General features: G+C 39.1%; 1 protein-coding gene across 10 annotated transcripts in view; it reads right to left on the bottom strand.

Annotated features, from left to right (window-relative positions):
* cdk14 (cyclin-dependent kinase 14) overlaps positions 1–21,233 on the bottom strand; it is a 953,540-nt gene that overhangs the window by 501,625 nt on the left and 430,682 nt on the right. For all 10 annotated transcript variants that reach the window (XM_041183640.1, XM_041183641.1, XM_041183642.1 and 7 more), the window contains one exon: positions 20,689–20,782. In XM_041183640.1, coding sequence (XP_041039574.1) covers positions 20,689–20,782 — 94 coding nt within the window. The remainder of the gene's footprint in view (positions 1–20,688; positions 20,783–21,233) is intronic.

Genomic DNA, 21,233 nt, shown 5'->3' with positions numbered 1-21,233 from the left:
GGTCACGTGAGATCTTGAAAGGTCACTGTGTGAAACAGAGTCTGGTCACTCTGCAGAAGTTTGCTGGTCCAATAACCAAGCTGTGTTAAAAGCTAGTGGAAGCCCAGTGGGTGTTTGTGGTAAAATTGCTGGATGACTATAAATTTGGAATCTATGGACTGATGCCTTAAAGGTGGTATGTAGTTGGGGTCTAGTTAAGTTGAAATTTTGGGAACAGTTACAACTGTGTAACTGTAATATTGTGTGTGTTTAAGTTTGTTCTTTTGTTAATAAATGTTTTAATTTAATCTTTAAAATCTCTAAAGGTGGTAATGGACACATTACTTCTGACTTCAGTGCACCAGCCCTCCTGTAGCAAATACAAATTGCAAAATCGTTGAGAAAAACAATTTGGAATTCCACTGTCAAGTGTGTACTGTGTTAACTTGCTGGTTTTATTTTTAAATCTAAAATCTATTTTGGACTGTTGCCTTAAATGGGGTGTGTAACCGGAATCAGGTTAATTAGGAATTTTAGGAGTGGTTATAGTAGTAAGTAATTGTAGTTTAATGTATGTGCTTGAAATCATTTTTGTTAATAAATATTTTAATTTAACTTTTAAAAATCTCTAGAGGTCTTAGTAGACTCATTACTTCTGAATTCAGTGCACACATCTTCTCGTAATAAATACGAATTGCAAAACCATTGTGATAGTGTTTCCCTTGTGGATTTGATCTGCCTAGCACACATCATCTGCCACGTCATAACACACTTTAAACATCAACACTTACAAGTTTCTGACCTTTTAAAAGACATTCTTTTTTTATTCTTCTGATCAAAGTAAATAACTTCACATTTCCCTCTATTATACTTCATCTGCCATCTTGTCACCCATTCACCTAATCTGTCAATATCTCTTTGCAGCCTCTCTGTATCCTCCTCACAGCTTACCTTTCCACCTATCCAGAGAGAATCCAATCATCTCCCTTTGACACTCAAATGGCATTACCATCCCCAACCTCCAGTCCAGTGTTACAATTCCTGAATCTAAGGAATTTTCGAAAACCATAGTTAACTTCACTCTCTTTGTAGCTATCTCTTTTAAAACCGTAGGCCATCAGATCCCAGAGATTTGTCAGATTTTAGTCCCTTAGGTTTTGCCAATACTTTATCTCTGCTGATATTAATTCCCTTAATTTCCTCCTCTTTTTAGCCCCTAGGTTATGGTATATTTTTGCAATGGAACTTGTATCTTCTACTGTGAAGACAGACAAAATATTTGTTTCATGCCTCTGCAACTTCCTCATTCCCCATGATAATTTCTCCTGTCTCTGCTTCAAAGGGACCAAAGTTTACTTTAGCTACTCGCTTCATTTTTATATACTTATGAAAGCTCTTACAAACTATTTTTATATTCCTGGACAGTTTACTCTCTTATTTTATTTTTTTCTCTTTTTTAAACAACTTTTTGTTGGCTCTTTTCTGGTTTCTGAAACACTCCCAATCCTCAGACTTACAATGTTGCACAAGGTAAAATCAGCAGCAAGCCTCTTTTTTTATTGTAATACTTCTCGCTATGTTTTTGTTGTTCAATGGAATGTATTTTTATTGAATATCTTGAATTGTTTCTTTAAATGTTTCCAACTATTCACTTACCACCATACCTTTAAGACTATTTACCCAACTAACCTTAGCCAGTTCTTCCCTCATACCTATGTAATTGGCTTTGTTTAAGTTTAAACTTTTTGCTTGGGTTGGAATATGTCACTTTCAAACTTATCATGGAATTGAATGGCATTGTGGTCACTATTTCTCAGTGGGTCTTTTTCTATGACATCACAAATTAACCCTGCTTCATTCCACAATACTAGATCTAAAATAACTTTATCTGTAGCCAGTTCCACTACATACTTCTCCAAGAAACTACAATGGAAACATTTAACGAGCTCAACTTCTAGATCATTTTTTCCAATTTGATTTTCCTAATGTATATGAAGATTAAAGCTTCCCACAATTATTACATTTCCTTTGTTACAGGCTCCAATTTCTTCTTTAATGCTCTGCCAATGGTATGATTACTGTTAGGGGGGGCTATAAGCTACTCCCACCAGTGTTTTCTGACTCTTGCTATTCCTAATTTCCACCCATACTGATTCTAATCCATAATCTTCAGAGACCAGATCCTTTCTCACTATAGTCCTTATGTCATCCTTTACTATAAGTCTACCTCACCTCCTTTGCCAATCTGTCTCTTTCTGAAATATTGTATACCCTGGAATATTTCTTTCCTAACCATGATCACCTTGTAACCATGTTTCTGTAATGGCAATTAGATTTAAATTATTTACTTCTATTTGTGCCACTGATTCATCTATCTTATTGCAGATGCTTTGTGCATTCAGATAAAGAACCTTTAATTTCATTTTCTTTTAACTTCTATTCCCTGCAATGACGTTATTCACTATTGTACATTTTTTTTGTTAAACTCTCTGCTTGTCTTTACTCACATCACTATGCTGTTCCGATACCCCGACTTGTCCCTTTGGATTTCCAAGTCTCCCTTGACCCAGACCCACCACCCCCAACCGACCCCCACCCCCCCCAACCCCACAACATCGATTGTTTAAGGATAAAGGTTGTGTTTCAGAATGGCAGTCCCTTTTGCATAAACAAAAACGTTTATTTGAGAAGATTAGGGTACTATGAACAGGTGGACACTATTTAAAGATCCTTGTTTATATTTGGAACCGAATAATGGATATGTCAGAGTGAGCTGCAGAGCGTGCAGTCTAATTGAGGGTTTCAAACAATGGCAAACAAAAGAACAATCTAGAGCAATCTGCAGTCATTATTTGAAACCTGTAGTTAGAATACACACTTGAGCTCACTCAGTTATGTTTTCATACGAAGTAAAATGACAGGCTGCTTATAACAATATTTTATGCAATGTTGGGGATGGTATCATCAGGGCCACTTATTTAGTAACTGAATTAGTCAAATTTCATTTAATATCATGGTATTATAGAATTTTACATGAATTCCAGTTAAACTCCATTATTCTGTCAAAATCATAAATGAGTACCTTTTATTTGACACCGTGTATTCTTTTATCTACACATATTCAGTTTTAAAGCTAAGAAAAATTGGCAAGAGATAACACAAGATATATCAATATAGTTGCTTGGTAATATGGAGCTTGAGTATTGCTGAAAAAAGAGACATGCTGTCAAAGCTTTTTTGTCTTGCACTCATCAGGACAGATTTGCAAGAATACCAAATCTAAAAGGAACAATTTATACTGCATGAGAAAAGGGTGCTGATTGATTGGCAAGAGCCATTTGGTAGATTGGTAGAGCCATTGCCATGGAGAATGCACCAGGGAACAGTTAATTGCCAAGTTTTTGTTCAAATTCAAACCAGGCAGGGTGACTCCGATTGGCCAAGGCATTGCCCAAGACATTGCCATGGAGAATGACCCCATGTTTTTGTTTAGTTCGGGGGGCAGACGGAGAGGGGGGAAGCCTTTTTCTTATAAGGGCCACTTACACTGACAAAATCAGTCGCAGGCCACACACAAATAAACACCAACTTAATTTACTTTTTTAAAAGAGTGAATACAGAAACGTTCAACTCACCCACTGCTTTGATTGCGATGCTAGTGTTTGCTTTTCCTTAATGAGCGGCACAGCATCTGTGTCTCAATCACAGCACTTCTGAAATTCAGTTCAACTTTTTGCTTGCTTTTCTTTCCCATGCTCTCTCTTTTGGTCTCTCAATCTCTCCTTTCCCACTTTGTCTGTTTCTCTCTGTCTCTCCTTTCCCATTCTGTTGCACCCCCAAACCAGCCCAGGGCAGTGACACAACAACCCAATGCTCTGGCCAACCTTCAGTCCGAGGCTGCACACAAGCCTGGAGCCTGGGCCTCTTCTACAGCCTGCAGGAACTGAGCCCCTGGCCTGGGGTGCCAATGGAGCTGGCAGGAGGAGGGGGCATGAGCCGCCAGTGGAGCTGAGTGTCCTGCTCCCTTTCTGCCCCACCTCGGGTTACTCACTATGAAATTTATAGTGTGGAACTTCTAATTCCTGCACAGTCCCAGCAAGTTCCTCTATCATGGAAAGGATGGTCTCTCTGCTGTCAGATCCATTGGGGAAATGAAGTTCTCTAAGTTGAGATTTGAGCATTTAATACACTGTCCTGTTGATCAGTAGATAATATAAATAGGAAGGTTTTAGAAGTGGATAAAGAATATAAAAGTACTTCACAGAATCACAATCACAGATTCTCTCAGTGCAGAAGAGGCCCTTCAGCTCATCGACTCACCGACACATGAAAAACACCTGAACTACCTACCTAAACCCATTTACCAGCTCTTGGCCCATAGCCTTGGATGTTATGATGTGCCAAGTGCTCATCCAGGTATTTTTTAAAGGATGTGAGGCAACCCACCTCCACCAACCTCCCAGGCAGTGCATTCCAGACCATCACCACCCCTTGGGCAAAAACGTTTTTCCTCACATCCCCCCTAAACCTCCTGCCCCTCACTTTGAACTCATGAATGGCCCTTCAACTAAGGGGAACAGCTGCTCCCTATCCACCCTGTCCATGCCCCTCATAATCTTGTCACCCCTCATCCTTCTCTGCTCCAACAAAAACAACCCAGGTCTATTCAACCTCTTTTCATAACTTAAATGTTTCATCCCAGGCAACATCCTGGTGAATCTTCCCTGCACCCGCTCCAATGCAATCATATGCTTCCTACAATGTGATGACCAGAACTGCACACAGCACTCCAGCTGTGGCCTCACCAAGGTTCTATACAACTCCAACATGACCTCCCTACTTCTGTAATCTATGCCGTGATTGATAAAGGCAAGTGTCCCATATGCCTATTTCACCACCCCACTAACATGCCCCTCCGCCTTCAGAGATCTATGGACACGCATGCCAAGGTCCCTTTGTTCCTCAGAACTTCCTAGTGTCATGCCATTCATTGAATACTTCCTTGTCAAATTACTCCTTCCAAAGTGTTTCACCTCACACTTTTCAGGCTTAAATTCCATCTGCCACTTATTTGCCCATTTGACCATTCCATCTATATCTTCCTGTAGCCCAAGACACTCAACCTCACTGTTAACCACTCGGTCAATCTTTGTGTCATCTGCAAATTTACTAATCCCACCCCCTACATAGTCATCGATGTCGTTTGTATAAATGACAAATAATAGGGGACCCGGCACAGATCCCTGTGGGACGCCACTGGACACGGGCTTCCAGTCACTAAAGAAGCCTTCTGTCATCATCCTCTGTCTCCTACAACTAAACCAATTTTGAATCCCTGGATCCCATATGCACACAGCACACATCATTCTGACCAGCCGAGTCGTGGTTGACCTGGAGATCTATTCTCAGATCTTTCCTATTAAGGCTCTTGATAAGTCTCCCATGTGGGACCTTGTCAAAGGCTTTGCTGAATTCCATATAAACTACATCAACTGCACTGCCCTCATCTAAACACCTGGTCATCTCGTCAAAAAATTCAATCAAATTTGTTACACATGACCTCCATTTGACAAAGCCATGCTGACTATCCCTGATCAAACCTTGCCTCTCCAAATGGAGAGAGATTCTGTCCTTCAGAATTTTCTCCAATAATTTCCCTACCACTGATGTGAGATTCACTGGCCTGTCGGTCCCTGGCTTATCTCTACAACCCTTCTTAAATAGCTGAACCACATTAGCTATTCTCCAATCCTCTGGCATCTCCCCCAGAGCCCCTGCAATCTCTTCTTTCTGTCTTCTTTCTGTTCCATGGTATAAAAGTAATTTTTCCTGCCTTCCCCTATTCCCCTACAGCACACATCATTCTGACCAGCCAAGTCGTGGTTGACCTGGAGATCTATTCTCAGATCTTTCCTATTAAGGCTCTTGAATTGGCCACCCACTTTGGCTGTCCGGGTTCCTCACACATCACCACCCGATGAGCAGCTGACAGCTTCCCGTCCCTGCCCTGCATTCCTGCTCCTGGATCTCAGGCCTCACTCTCTCCCCACAACCTGGGCCTCTGGTGACTATGACTGAGGCTCAGGCACCAAAACATGGTGGCGGATGGCGGAGAGTGCAGCACTTTGGTGTTGGGGGGTGGTTGTGAGTGCAGGGCCGGATTTTGAAATCTCCCATAGGCCGCATGGAAAAGTGCAAAAGGCCGGAGCTGGCCCGCAGGCCAGATCTGGCCCCCAGGCTGGGGGTTCTCCAGCCCTTGTTTAGTTGAAAAAAAATGCAAAGCGTGGACATGCTCTATTTGCAAAGGACAGGGCCCTGTGTGTGAATATATGTAGCTTCTGGCATCTGTAAGTGGGCCATTCTGCGAGCGTGACTAATAATCTTAAATTGGTTGCCAGTGTAACTCTTAGCACAATCTGGATTGTTTAGCAATTCTTGCCCAATCGCAGAATCGGATCCAATTTTGGACACTATGTTCTGAGTTTTGCAAGCATGCACTAGTTGAATACAGTCAGTATTTTGCCTGTTGCAAACAGCCAAAGGGAGGTTTGATACAATCCACCATTCATTGGGACAGACAGCGTACATACCTGGCATCACACCAACACTGAAATTCATGTATCACATTACTCATTTGTGTGATAGGCAGAACGTCTTTTTGGCTTGACAGCAGCATCCTGTTAGTGGAGAATACCAGTCGTGTTGCTACCTTATTGTTAGTTATTCTTTCATAACTACATAAGCAGAGTCTTTGCCTTTTGTATTGTATCAAATACTTTTTCGGATACTTCCCATTCTTTATTTACAGGCTTACCTATTCATAGTTCAGCCCAGTTTACACTGGTTATTTTTTGTTATTCCTTCAAAGTTTACCTTACTTAAATTTAAAACTTAGTTTTTTCCACTCTCTCAAATTTAACATTAAAGTTAATCATTTTTGTGGTCATTATTTTCGAGATGTTCCCCTGGAGATGGATTGTTCATGAATTCTGGTTTGTAATTCATCACCAAATCTGGTACATCTCTTCCCTTGTCAGTTCTAAAACATGTTGTTCTAGAACTTTATCATGAATACATTCTAGAAAATCATTGCCTTTACTACTTGAACTCCCAATCAATGTGAAAATTAAAATCTCCCATTATAACCATTCTGTTTTTGTTACATACATCCAATTCCCCCTTCCCCCACTACCTCACTGCCATTGGGAAGCTTGTAAACAATTCTTCCATCCTTTGCAGCTTCTTCACTTTACTCACATTGTTTCTGCTGTCCTTACTGAAAATTCCTTCTGTTTACTGTGATAATTGTGTCTCTGGTCACTATTACGACTTCCTCTCCTTTCCCAATTTCCCTGCCCTTTGTAAACATCCTAGAGCCTGGATTATTTCGCTCTCAATTATTTTCAGGTTGTAGCCAGACCTCGAAGTTGAATTTGTGCTTTTAACTCACTTCTCAAAATTTCAAACATACAGACATTCATGTCTAGAACTCTGGTTTCCTATCCTTACCCACACATATTTTCCCCCTCACATTTTTTGACTTAGTTCCTCCTCCTTCTGTCCTAACTAGTTCAAACCTCTCTTTCTAAATTTTACATCAAAAAAGCTCTTGAAAATTGTCCTCTAGATTTTCTTCAATTTGTTTTGAAAAGTGAGCAAAAAGTTTTATTAGAGATTAAGGGAAAAGTTAACAGTTACAAATAAAAAGGAAATCACTCTGGGTGGTTTCAGCACTATTTTTGAAACTGATATGATGTAGTTTTTGTTTAAAAAAAGTAGTACCCAAGATGGATGCATTAATAATTGAAATTGAAGGAGAGAAATACACAATTTTTTTGTTTTATATCACCCTCACCACCCAACTGAAGGATAGTCCTTTGGCTGAGAGAGAAAAATTGTTTAGTTAGTGATGAAATGCTTGTCTTCATTTTTTTTTATTTCTCAAGATTTTCTAAACTTTTTTTTTCAATTGATGTATTCTTCTTTCTTAGTTTTCCCTCTCCTGGACCACTCCTTCTGCCACCTTTCCCACAAAAACTCTATTTATGTATATTCAATATTGGTAGGCTATTTGCTTCCTGGGAGCATCACAGCTCAGCCCAGTCGACCATTATCTTCTATCCACACACAAGAACTTACAACAAGGATTTTTGGACAATGATAGGAGTGGGGGCCTTGGTTGAATTTCTCCTTATGAGAACCATGCCAACAGCACCTGCAGCTGAGGTCAACTAACTTAGCAGAGACCAGGGATCATACTCAGGACCTTCTTGATCAGCATGGCTCAGCGACCCAGTTGATTAACCTTGCTAAGCTGCCATGGGAGTTTAGAAAAATGATTTTTATAAATAGCTCATGACCGGAAAATGGACAAACAAGTGCAAATAATAAAACTGAATGTACATTTTGAGGGTGCTCTGCAACAAAATAACTCAACTAACAAAGGTACTAGACTTCTTCGGAGAGGGTTTTTAAAAAAAATATACATACTGCAGCATTATCCAACAGTTTTGACACTTTTGCTCATCTAAGCGAGTCTGGGCAGTTCTTGTTTAGGTCAGCAGATGGAGTGCTGCACAGCAAATAACACCACCAAAGACCAGTGCTCTCCTCACACACTTATACAAATTTTAATATTTGGAGAAAGCTACAAATCTCTAGTCCTAGGAGTAGAGGACACATCTTTACCATCTAGAGAACGAGATCTCAGTCTCTGCTTCATCCTAATTATGGAAGAGTCAGACTGGCCCTTCTTCCAAGCCAAATATTAGATTATCTTGTGGATAACAACAGCAAAAGCAAGCAAGAAATACATATTTCATAAAAAGGAAATAAATATACGCTGACATGTCCTGCACCAGGATTAGGTCAATCTTGCTCACTGTGAAATGTGCAAATCCCCATGTGTTATACGGGAAGGGAATTCAATTATTTTTTTCAAATTAGTTCTGAGTTTTGACTGAGTTTCTGACAAATTACTGCATATTTCTTCATTGTAAATAAGGATAATGGTGAACTGGATCGCATGATATTGATAAATCAGTATTGAAAGCACCATTGTCTGTTCTGTAAGTCCACATCAATGCCTAGTTATTTTCCCCTACGAGACCTGTCCATTTTCACATTCCTTTCCTTCTCGATTATCAGGCCACGGTTGAAACTTGAAGGCACCTCCTTCCATTCTGAATGTTCCAACATTAAAACATAGATTTACGGGTCTTGCTCAACTGGCGCACTCCCAAAGAATCATGATTTGCTGTGAACCTTATTATTAGGGCAGGAATTAATGACACAATCTGGTACACTCCACAAAGACAGTCCACAAGGAAATCTAATTAACTTGGAAAACACAGCAGAAACGTTCACCTTTCACATTAGCCTTTCCCCCAGCATTTTATTTTATTTTATCTTGTTAGTGAAAGCAATTACAGCTTAAATTTATTCTGTGGCTCACCCTGCAATGGTTTGATGAACTGAAAGGCATCTGAATCATCAATGTCACCAATTTAATAAAAGAAAGGTTATTTGTCAGTAGCTCTCTCACTCATATAGAATTCTTTGAACAAGACAAGTTTGAAACTGGAAGGTATAGGAGCAATATATGTATGTACTCCATTTTGTTTATAAAATAATGAAGTAGCGTTCATTAAAAAAAAATTACTCATCAATGTTTTCAAAACTGAGGTAGTGAGATGCAAGATTCATATCTGTAGAACTATATCCCTGCAAATAGTTGCAGAGGAGGGTAGGAATATGCATCACATTATTCCAACTCTTCCTACAATTTACTTTGCTTATTAATCAAAGAATGAACACTAATATCTAGAGATAGAAGTATCTAACTAAGGAATCTAAACTCTGAAGAAACACCCGAATTAAAACCGGAATTAAAAGATCTACACACATGCATTTGTGAAAAATATCACTTCAGAACATGTTTAAAAAGCCATGTATTGAGCACCCATCACACCTCAAAGCCGCAACTTTTTAAAAATTCTTTTCATAAGGTGTGGGCATCAGTGCTGCTCAGAATGGAGTTCCAGGATTTTGATCTAGTGACAATGAAGGAACAGCAATATAGTTCCAAGTCAGGATTGTGTGTGGCTTGGAAGGGAACTTGCAGCTGGTGGTGTTCCCCTGCACCTGTTGCCCTTGGCCTTCTCGGTGGTATAGTTCACAGGTTTGGAAAGTGCTTTTGAAGGAACTTTGGTGAGTTGCTGGAGTGCATCCTGTAAATGGTACACACTGCCCCCGCTGTGCACTGGTGGTGGAGGAAGTGAATGTTTGTGGATGGGGTGCCAATCAAGCAGGCTGTGTTGTCCTGGAAGGTGCTGAGCTCAAACGTCCAGACATGTGGAGAGAATTCAATCATAATCATGACTTGCGCCTTGCCGGTAGTGGACAGACTTTTGGGGAGTCTGGAGGTGAATTATTCGCCACAGAATTCCCAGCCTCTAAGCTACTCTTGTAGCCACAGTATTTATATGGTTAGTCCAGTTCAGTTTCTGGTCAATGGTAACTCTCCAGATGTTAATGGCAGGGGATTCAGTGATGGTGATGCCATTGAATGTCAAGGAGAGATGGTTAGATTCTCTCATTGGTCATTGCCTGGTACTCATGTGGTACAAATGTTTTTGGCCACTCATCAGCCCAAGCCTGCAGGTTTCCCAAGTTATGCATGATATCTTTAACAAAGGCAAATGTTCAAAGGCACTTTACAAAGGCATCAGTCACAAATGGACATCAAGTAAAAAGAGGAGATATTAGATGGGATGGCAAAGCTGGATGGAACAGGTAGGCTTTAAGAATGGCCTTAAGGAAGATGCAGAATGGTTTAGGAAAGGAATTTGAGAGTTTGGGGTCTGGGTGGCAGAAGATTATCAACGGTGGAATGAAGGGAAATGGGAAATGTGTGAGCTAGAGATTAATGAGTGTGGGGGAAGGGAGACCAGGTAGGAGAAGATTGCAACGGTCAAGTCAGGATGCGACAAAGGTTTGGATGTTGGTTTCAACAGCAAATGGCTGAGGCAGGCTATGTTACGGAAGTGAAAGCAGGAACTCTGATGTAAAGGACATGGATTCAGAAGCTTAGCTTAGTGCAAAATAAATTGCTGAGGTCATGAACTGTCTGAGAGAACTGCCAAGAAATGGGATGGAATTGATGGTGAGGTTTTGGAGTTTGGGGTATGGCAGAAGGCGATGGCTTTGTCTTTTTAATGTTCAATTGGAAAAAAAAATTACACCTCATCAAAGACCAGATGCTGGTCAAGCAATCTGGCAGCATAGAGGCAGTTGGGTAGAATAGGAGAGGTAGTGGTGGGCTATAGAGCTGGTGTCATCTGCATTCCTATCTACACGTGTAGCTTCTCCAAACTTCTTCTGCTAATATCGCCAAGGGGTAGGATTTAATTGAGGTGGTGGTACTGGTCAAGCATAGATGTTTGGAGAACTCAGATGATCACAATTTGATAGTTAAGAGTGGAACCAAACAAGGGTAGTCCCACTGAGCTGGACAATGGTGGGAGCCATTGAAAGAGAATGGGTAACCATGCCAAAGGCTGCAAAGAGGTTCAAGACAATGAGGAAGAAAGGCCACCATGATCACTCATAGAGGATGTCATTTGTGATTTGTGATTAGGGCCATTTTAGTGCTGTGGGAAACCCAATTGGAGAAACTGAATTATGGAGCTGTGGAAAAGGTGGACATGGATTTGGGAGGAGACAATATTTTGAAAGGCCCAAGATGAAAGGGAAGTTAGAGGTTGAGTGGTAGTTTGCAAAGACAGAGGGTTCAAGGCTGGGATTTTTGAGAAAGGGGTAATTAATTGTGCAAGGGAAGGGGTCTATTTACAATATCAGCTTGTATGTGGGTCATGAAGGGAAATGAGGCAGTTAAGGGAGCAGAATGCCAGTCTGAGAGAATTGTAGGTTCAGGGCTAGGGAAGGATGGGTTTCAGTAGTGGCAGCTGAGCAATCTTTGTGACAAAGAGCTCACTAGATCTGAGGCCATCAGTTCAGCTGCCTCTCTCTTTTTTTGAAGCAAGGGTGCAGGGAACGGAGGAGAGAAGTTTAAGGAGATAGTTGTTAGTATTGAAAAGAAGTCAAGGGTTATCTTTGCTCTCCATGGATTGGAGACTAGAGCAGTGAGCTTTTTTTGGCAGAGAAGCTGGATATAGTCCAACCAGTCATGATAAGACATAGATGGATAAAGCTATATTTCACATACAGCCATGTGTGCACCCGTTGAATGTGAGAACACCAAGACTGGGTCCATACAGGAGCGTGACAAGGGCAGGAAACATCAAGGGTTTTACTGTGGACAGGGGCATTAAACATCATGGCAGTGGGGAAATGGTTAAGATTTATAGCTGTTGTTACAAATGCAAATGGAGAGCTATACAGGAGTTGGAAAGTGCAGTTGTGATGACTTGGGGAGAGTCGATCGCAGGTGGAGACACAACTGGGATGATAAAGGGGTACTGGGATGTGGGTGACTACAGATGAATAATGATCTTTTTATTTTAAAAAGTAAACCCCGTATTTGATTTCTGATTCAACTAATTTGGAGCTTGAAATTTACAAATAACCTAACCCCTAGGATTTAGAAGCAACTACAATTAACCGGATTCTCACAGTGGATATTTAAGCAGTGACTTTAAAGAAACAGGCAATGTTATCAGCTAAACGCCACAACAAGGATCCATATCCCAGACAACCTATAAGCAGGACCACAGGGAGTCTAAACATGCATGTGATACGCACTGCATCAAGACTGCGTCAAATGTGTATTGATGCATGCGCTCAAGATGAGGCAGATTTATCAAATGGGCAACAAAATCTGATCAAAATGTGTCGGCTTCATATCTTGATTGCATGATCTCTGCAGTTTTTCCACCAAACCTACTGTGTAATTCCTACTCACTCAAGTAACTGCGATATATTAAAGCAAAATTCACTTTTTAAAAGAAAAATCATAACTGTTTAAACAGTATGAGTGTTTAAATCAATGCCTGTATTAATTAGTTGCTCAAGTTGAATGCATTTAAAGTGACATTAATTTTGTTATTTCAATCACATCTAATATTATCATTCAAAATCAGCAAACAGTTATAGTGATTGACAATTGTAAGAGTGCTTTTGAACCAGTATAATAATCACATTATACTGTAGCACAATACTAACAAAATGTCAGTGCTTTTCTAATTTGGTAAAATTGGTCAATGTGCCAGACTTATCCGTAACACATAATTTCAGAGATTGTACAACACAGAAACATGTTATTAGACCTAACTGATCTGTGTCAGTGTACATGTTCCACATTACACACCTCCCACCCTTCTTCATCTAAACTGTCAGCATAATTTTTTTTTTTTACCCCTCTTGCTAATCTAGCTTCCCCTTAAATACATCTTTGCTACTCCCCTATACGATTCCTTGTGGTAATGAATTTCACATTCTTTCCATTAATGACCATTCTTACCATCTTCAGGATGAGAAACCTAGGCATTGGCTGTTCTTTTGGATGGATGTTAAAGATCCTATGACTTCAATATGAAAACTAGCTAGGGAGTTATCCCTGGTGTCCCGTCATTTATTTAATCCTCAATCAACATTATTAAAAACAGTCATTATCGCATTGTTGTTTGTGGGAGTTGCTGTGAGCAAGCCTTTAGCATTTCCTTTAAAATTATTTAATTGGCTGTAAAGCACTTTGGCACACTGCTCAGCCATGAAACCTGCTATATAAATGCAAGTCTTTCCTTTTTTGAATCAAGAAGTTTCCCCTGAATTCCTTATTGGATTTACTGGTGACCATCTTATCTTTATGGTCCTTAGTTTTAGTCTCCACCACAATTAGGATCATCTTTATATTTATCCCATCAAATCCTTTTATAATTTTAAAGATTTCTATTAGGTCCCCCTTTTTTCTTAGAGGAAAGAGCCCCAGCCTGTTTAGTCTTCCCTGATGTTCTGGTATCATCCTTGTAAATCTTTTTATCACCTTCTCTAGTGCTTCTTTATCCTGTAATGTATCACAATGTTGAATATTAGTAATTTGAATTTGGTAACTTTCTTTAAATCGCTACCTAAGTAAATTAATGAAATACAAGAATTACTGAGGACTTATTGATGCTTAACATACATTTGAGGCTTCAACAGTCACTTTGCATAAAGAAGGGAAGTACAATTCCTTTGTAATTTTGCAAAGTAATTTTCTGTTGAATTCGCAAATCATACGAACAAGGAAGAGTAGGCCATTCAGCCTCTCAAGCCTGCTCTGCAATTTAATAAGTTCAAGGCTGATCAGATAGTAACCTGAAATCTGCATCCCACCTCCCCCCGATAACCTGTCCCCCCCTTGCTTACCAAGAATCCATCCATCTCTGCCTTAAAAATATTCAAAGACTCTACTTCCACCACCTTTTCAGGAAGAGTGGTTCCAAAGATTCATGACCCTCGGAGTGAAAAAATTCACCTCATCTCTGTTTTAAAAGGGCAAACCTTTATTTTTAAACAGTGACCCCTAGTTCTAGATTCTTCCACAAGAGGAAACATCCTCTCCACATCCACCCTATCAAGACCCCTCAGGGTTTTATATGTTTCAATCAAGTTGCCTCTTACTCTTCTAAACTCCAGTGGTTACAAGCATAGTCTGTCCAACCTTTCCTCATAAGACAACCTATCCAATCCAGGTATTGGTCTGGTAAACCTTCCCTGAGCTGCTTCCAACACATTTACATCCTTCCTTAAATAAGGTGTCTAATACTGTACACAGTACTCCAAATGTGGTCCCACTAGTGCCCTGTACAACTGAAGCATAACTTCCTTATTTTTGTATTCAATTCTCCATACAATAAATGATAACATTCTATTAGCTTTCCTAATTACTTGCTGTACCTGCATACTATCCTTTTAGTGATTCATGCACCAGGACACCCAGATCCCTCTGCACCTCAGAGCTCTGCAATCGCTCAGCATTTAAATAATATGCTTCTCTTTTATTCTTCCTACCAAAATGGACAATTTCACATTTTTCCCACTTTATACTCCTTTTCCCAGATCTTTCTCCACTCGCTTAACCTACGTCTTTTTGTAGCTTCCTTTGTCCTCTTCGCAACTTACTTTCCTACCTATCTTTGTGTCATTGGAAAATTTAACAACTATCCCATCATTTCAATTTTCTTTTTGGAAATGGGTTCCATTTATATTCAGTAACCTTAATGTGAGTATGAGCATAAGTTATTTAAAATGTAAAGCAAGATTATGTGTTTATTCTAAATAGCATCTAATGTTCTTTTCAGTTTAATATAACAGTTTACCCAACAATGTATCTCTGCTGCCTAGCCTTGTTTGCCAGCCATTGGTCGCCAGCTGATGAGAAGGTGACTCAAAGGAGACCAGTCAGAAAGCAATAGCACTTGGGTTACCACGTTGAGTGGCTGAAGCAAGAATACCCTTCCCAATCAAGTAATCAGGCAGAAAGACACCAGTTGGGCTGAGTGGGGCAGAGCAGGGCACAGAGCCATCCTTATCTTTAAAAATGCTAAAAGTAAAAGTAACAAATAGGACTTGTGGTCATTATTGGACAAAAAGCAACAGAAGACAAAAGGACAAAGTTAAGCATTATGGAGGGAAGCACTTAATATAAGAGAATTGTGAACTGGATTTTTTTTTAATGTTTTGACAATTTATTGGATAAAAACTGTTAAACTGAGGTCCAGTATCACAGAGCTACATCCAGTCTGTTGTAACAACTGCGTGCTAAACATTTTTCCATTTCTGAAAATAAATTTTTCAGTAGTTCATCTATTACAGGCAATGACAAGTGAAACTCAACAATTTTCACATTGTACTCTTATAGAACTTCAAGGTACTTGCAAGTCTTCAAAGTGAACTAAGTATGATAATGTAACCAATGCTATCTCAAGGTGGATAGATACCAACAACAAAGCAGCTAACAAGGTAAAAGCAGTTCAGGGTTAAAATGGATTTTTGGAATAGCATCTTCTAAATCAGTCATCTTCCCCGAGGAACCTTCGTATAACAAACAGACTATCTAGATAACAATAAACAGCTACATCAGTGTGATGGAAGATCAGGATAACTGTTACTTTCACTGAGGATTACTGTCCATGAGCAATCAGAACACAATTAATTCTGCTTGGACACTCAGTAAAGTACACACCAATGAGAGAAGCTGTTACAACATGTGCAAATTATTTCTTCAATGTTGTGAATGAGTAAGATAGGCAAGGCAAGGTAACAATTGGTATCAACAGTATACAAAATATGATAGCCACTCTTTTGTTACTAAAATACATGCTATGCATCGTTCACAGTAGTACTCCAAGCTCCTCATCAACAAAACACAGAAAATCTCGGTGACACTTCAAACATATAGCCCAACTAAAGTGCAGAATTAGAAATACGACTGGCTGGAAATAGGCAGAGGGGAGAATATAAGATATATAAACTAGATGGACCTACACAATACATATGGTTCAGCAACTGCAATTACAGCCATTTATGCTCTTTAGGTGCACAATCTAGTCGAGGTACTCCTGCTGGATGTGACAAAATGAGTGTGAAAGAACAGATTTAACCAATGCTGCTTTGGATTATTATAAAGCAGAACCAGTCATCAGCATGGACAATTTTCCTCTGGAATGATTCTTGAAGCATATGTAAGTTTAGAAAACCTGGCACATAAATCCTTAGGCTGGAACGGTCCAGCCCCACCATGGCAGGTTTCCCCTTGGCGGAGATGACGAGCCATTCGAATCTCCATTGACTTTGGAGGGTCAGGAAGATCTTGCCCTTAGATTCTAGAAAAGTTCTCAAGGATTGGAAGGTGGTATCATAACACTGTCATTTAAGAAAGGAGTAGGAGAAAAATAGGAAACTATAAGCCAGTTAGCCTAATTGAAGAAGGGTCACACGGACTCGAAATGTTAACTTTGTTTTTCTCTCTCCACGGATGCGGTCAGACCTGTTGAGTTTTTGAAGCACTTTCTGTTTTTGTTTCTGATTTCCGGCATCCGCAGTTTTTGCTTTTAGCTTAACATCAACAGTAGGCAAAATGCTAAATCTATTAGCAGCGACATGGTAACAGAGCACTTAGAAAATCATATGATTAAGCAGATCTACACAAGTTTATGAAAAGTAAATCACATTTGACAAACCTGGTAGGCTTTGTTTTGGAAATATAACTGGCATGATGGATAAAAGGGAATTAGTGGATGTAGTGCATTTGGATTTTCAAAAAGCATTCAATATTGTGCCACGAGTGGTTATGGCACACTGTTAGGACTCGTGGGATTGGGGTAATATATTAGTATGGATGAGGATTAGTTAATGGACAAAAAACACAAAAGGAATAAAAATAACATTTTCAGCCATAACTAGAAATAGCTAGAACCAAGGAGTAGTACTTGGGCTATATTAATGACTTACATGAATATAATATTTCTAAATTTGCTGACAAAACAAAGTGAAATAGGAAAGTACTTGGTAAGGTGGACACAAAGATGCTGCTAAGGGATATAGACAATTTGGGTGAATGGACAAGAACATGGCAGATGGTATACCATGTGAAGTTATAAGAGGTGATCTAATTGAAACATATAAAATGACAAGGGGCTTGACAGACTAGATGCTGGGAGGAATTTTCCTCCAGCTAGGGAGTCTAGAACAAGGGGTCACAATCTTAGAACAAAGGATTGGCCTTTTAGGACAGAGATAAGGAGAAATTTCTTCATTCGAAGGGTTGAGAATCTTAGGAATTCTCTACTCTAGAGACCAATGGATGCTCAGTCATTGAGTATAATTGAGATAGAGGTCGATAGATCTTTGAGTAATTCAGGAATTAAGGGATATGGGGATAAAAGCAGGAAGGTGAATTTGAGGTAAAAGATCAGCCATGAACTTGCTGAATAGCAGAGAAGACTCAAAGGGCCAAAAGGCCTAATCCATCTCCTACTTCTTATTATCTTCTGTACTTATATATTTGGCTCCACCAGTGATAACAGTGCCATGTACAGATGGAAACTGCGAAAGATGCAGACAGGCTCAAATTTAGGATGAGCACTAAAATAATAAACACTGAGTGACTATTTCCGGCAAGTTTTTCACAAAAAATGACATAAGTGACAAGGCCTTTCCAAAAAAGGAAATCCCAAGTATCATCAGTCACATTACCACATACAAGGTGGAAGTTCTAGACAGGCTCAATCCCCTTGGATAGTTTCTATTTATCCCAGAGTGCCGATACAAACTACGATGGAGATCTGTGAGACATTAATAATTATTGAGGCAGTCAATGGACTTTGAAAAGGTACCTGTGAATTGGAAACAGGCTAATGAAGTGTCAATATTCAAAAATGATGACAAAACAGACAAGCGACTACAGCAAACTGTTAGCCTTACTCATATCCCAGGAAAACCAATGGACTCAATTATCAGGTATAAACCAATGGGTTCTCTACCATATTTACAATTAACAGCATAGATTGAGGGGGGAAGATCAACCTTCTAGGACTTTTTTGAGGAAGTGACAATCCAAACAGACTGTGGGATGTCTTAGAATGAAATGTAATCTGACTTCCAAAAAGCCATTGATGAAATGCCACACAAAAGGTTACTTATTGCACTCAAAGCTGTGTAGATTCAAAGTGAACCCTGAGAAGAGAGAAGAAATTTACTGAGAGACAGGGAATAGTGAGTACTCACTAGAGGAGTTATGTTGGGAGTGAGGTGCCTCAGGGTTGAGTACTAGGATCACTATTCTATGTATACAAATTATGTGGATTACAATATCAATATAAAGGGGCAAAATTTGCAGATGATGCCAAACTTGAAGAGGTAGTAGAACCAAAGCGGGCAGTTACAAAACAAAGGCAGGTGCAATTCAATGCAAATATTAAACAAGATATACAGAGGAAAAATAAATTACATATTTACTCCATGAATGGTATCAAAGTACCTAACAATGAAACTGAAGGAAACTCGAGACTTTACAAACTCAATTGCAGAGCAGCACACAACAAAGTCAACAGGATGTTGACATAACCAAAACAGTAGAACACAAGTCAGATGAGATAACGACCAAACTGTAGACTGCTCTGCCACTTTGAACCTTGACTACTGCGCCTAGTTTCATTTCCAAAAAGCAGAATATGCATTCAAAAGGGACTGCAATAGAGGAGTAGGAAGGTGGGGGGTGGATGGTGATAGGCTGAGCTATGAAGCAACACTGGACATTCTGGGGCTTTTCAGGTTGGAGACAAAGCATCCAAGGAGTGATTTTACAGAGATATGCAAGATTGCAACCTGGAATATAACTTTAAATTAAATTGTGGGAGCAGAATTCCCGGATAGAGGTTCAAACCAGTAAAAGCCAATATTGGGAATGACAATAAGATATTGTTTCCATATCAAGTGACCAACATGTGCAATCAATTTAAAAACATAATGGATTTTATAATGGGGTGACATTAGCAGTCCTCTGAAGAGATGGGTAGAATAACCTTCCTTATCTGTAACATTGTGGTGATTTTTAGTCAACTTGGTTCAGATAGCTTATGATGATAAATGTTTTTTTTCCAAGTCTAAAGTCTCATGTATGATAAACATACCTTGATCCCTAGTTTGTCTACTTTTGATCAGCTGCAAGTTTGACATTCAGCTGAGTGAAAAAGCAGTTTTACCCAAAGGTTGTACTCTCAGGTCCAATATTGTATTAAGACTATTTTAAAACAGTACTCTGCTGTTATCATTCATCTCTGTTCCAATTTCACAAAAATAAATTTTAGGAATAAATGATAAAACCATTATTTTGCTCCAGCAATTCCATTGCCACAATTTGCACAACATGTATAATGCTAAGTAATTGTTCAATCAATCCTGAATGACACAGGCAGCAAGAAAAAGATTTACTTTCTTAATTTCTTTAAATTTTCCCTATTTAAACAGTTGTAAGAAAAGCTAAAATTTATATAATCGCTTATCTATCATATAAATAGAAAACTTAAGACCCTATTTTCATGATGTGGGAAACCCATGGGTCTGATCAGATTTCATTAACTCGTTTTTATTTAATAGATGGTAAAATTATGAATGTTTTCATATTGCACCTTTCAAAACCCCAGGATATCCCAAAGCACTCCACAGCTAATGAAGTACTTTCTAAGTTAAGTCAATGCTGTATTGTAGGTAAGTGAGGCAGCCAATTTGACTACAGCAAATTCCCACAAACCAAAATGAGATAAACAATCAGAATTTGTTTTTCAGTGTGTTGGCTGAAGGAGAAATACTAGCCAGAACACTGGCAAAACACTCCTCTTACTCGATGAAAAGTACCATTTACATCCGTCTGAGAAAGCAGACAGGATCTTTGCTCAACATTTCATCCAAAAAAATGGCACCTTCAACATTGCAGCACAGTCAGACTAGATTATGTGCTCAAGTCTCTGGAATGTTGTCTAAACCCTCAATCTCCTGACTCAGAAGTAAGGATGCTACCAATAGCATCAAATCTATCCTCCCTAACAGAAAATTGATAATTTTGGCCCCTATTGATCAGAATGTCATAAATAATATAAAACAAATCAAAATATAGGTTTCAGTACCTCGTTAAAACCTACATTATAGAGCAACTGTGTGTGTCTTGCTCAACATCCTGTACAATGCCTTAGTAATAAAAGTACTAACCAAAAAGATTCGCTCTAGTTGATCCTGAACATCCTTCATTCCTGGAAAAGCAGCAACTCCTTGAATCATTTCAACAAAAATGCACCCCACACCCCTGGAAAAGAGAACAGAAAGTACTTCATGAAGGACTCATATTAAATTCCTAAAATGATGAAGTACAAGCACTTGGCAGAAAGGAAAGACAAAATGTCATATTTTAAATAGTACAACAGCTTTTATTTAAATGCACAGAAGCAGAATCAAGTACAATGTACCCCCTTATTGCACAATAGTATAATAATTTATGAAAAAAATTAACATCAAATTCTCAGCTTTTTTAATTGAATGTCAAGAAGAAAAATCATTACTGTAATTTGTACTTAGCAATGTAAGTTGTAAACCATTAGGAACCCCCTTGAGTAGTTATAAAGTACAAAAGGGATTATAGAAGTTAAAATGAAACCAATTCTTAAACAAAAGAGGATCCATTGACCAAATTGCCATGCACCATTTATTTTTATTAGAATATTAGCGGAAGGCAGAGAAAAAATAAATCTTAATCATTG

The sequence above is a fragment of the Carcharodon carcharias genome, chromosome 3 (assembly GCF_017639515.1).
Source record: "Carcharodon carcharias isolate sCarCar2 chromosome 3, sCarCar2.pri, whole genome shotgun sequence".
Classification (NCBI taxonomy): domain Eukaryota; kingdom Metazoa; phylum Chordata; class Chondrichthyes; order Lamniformes; family Lamnidae; genus Carcharodon; species Carcharodon carcharias.
The sequence above is the reverse complement of the archived record's forward strand: the minus strand, read 5'-3'. Positions and strand labels throughout refer to the sequence as shown.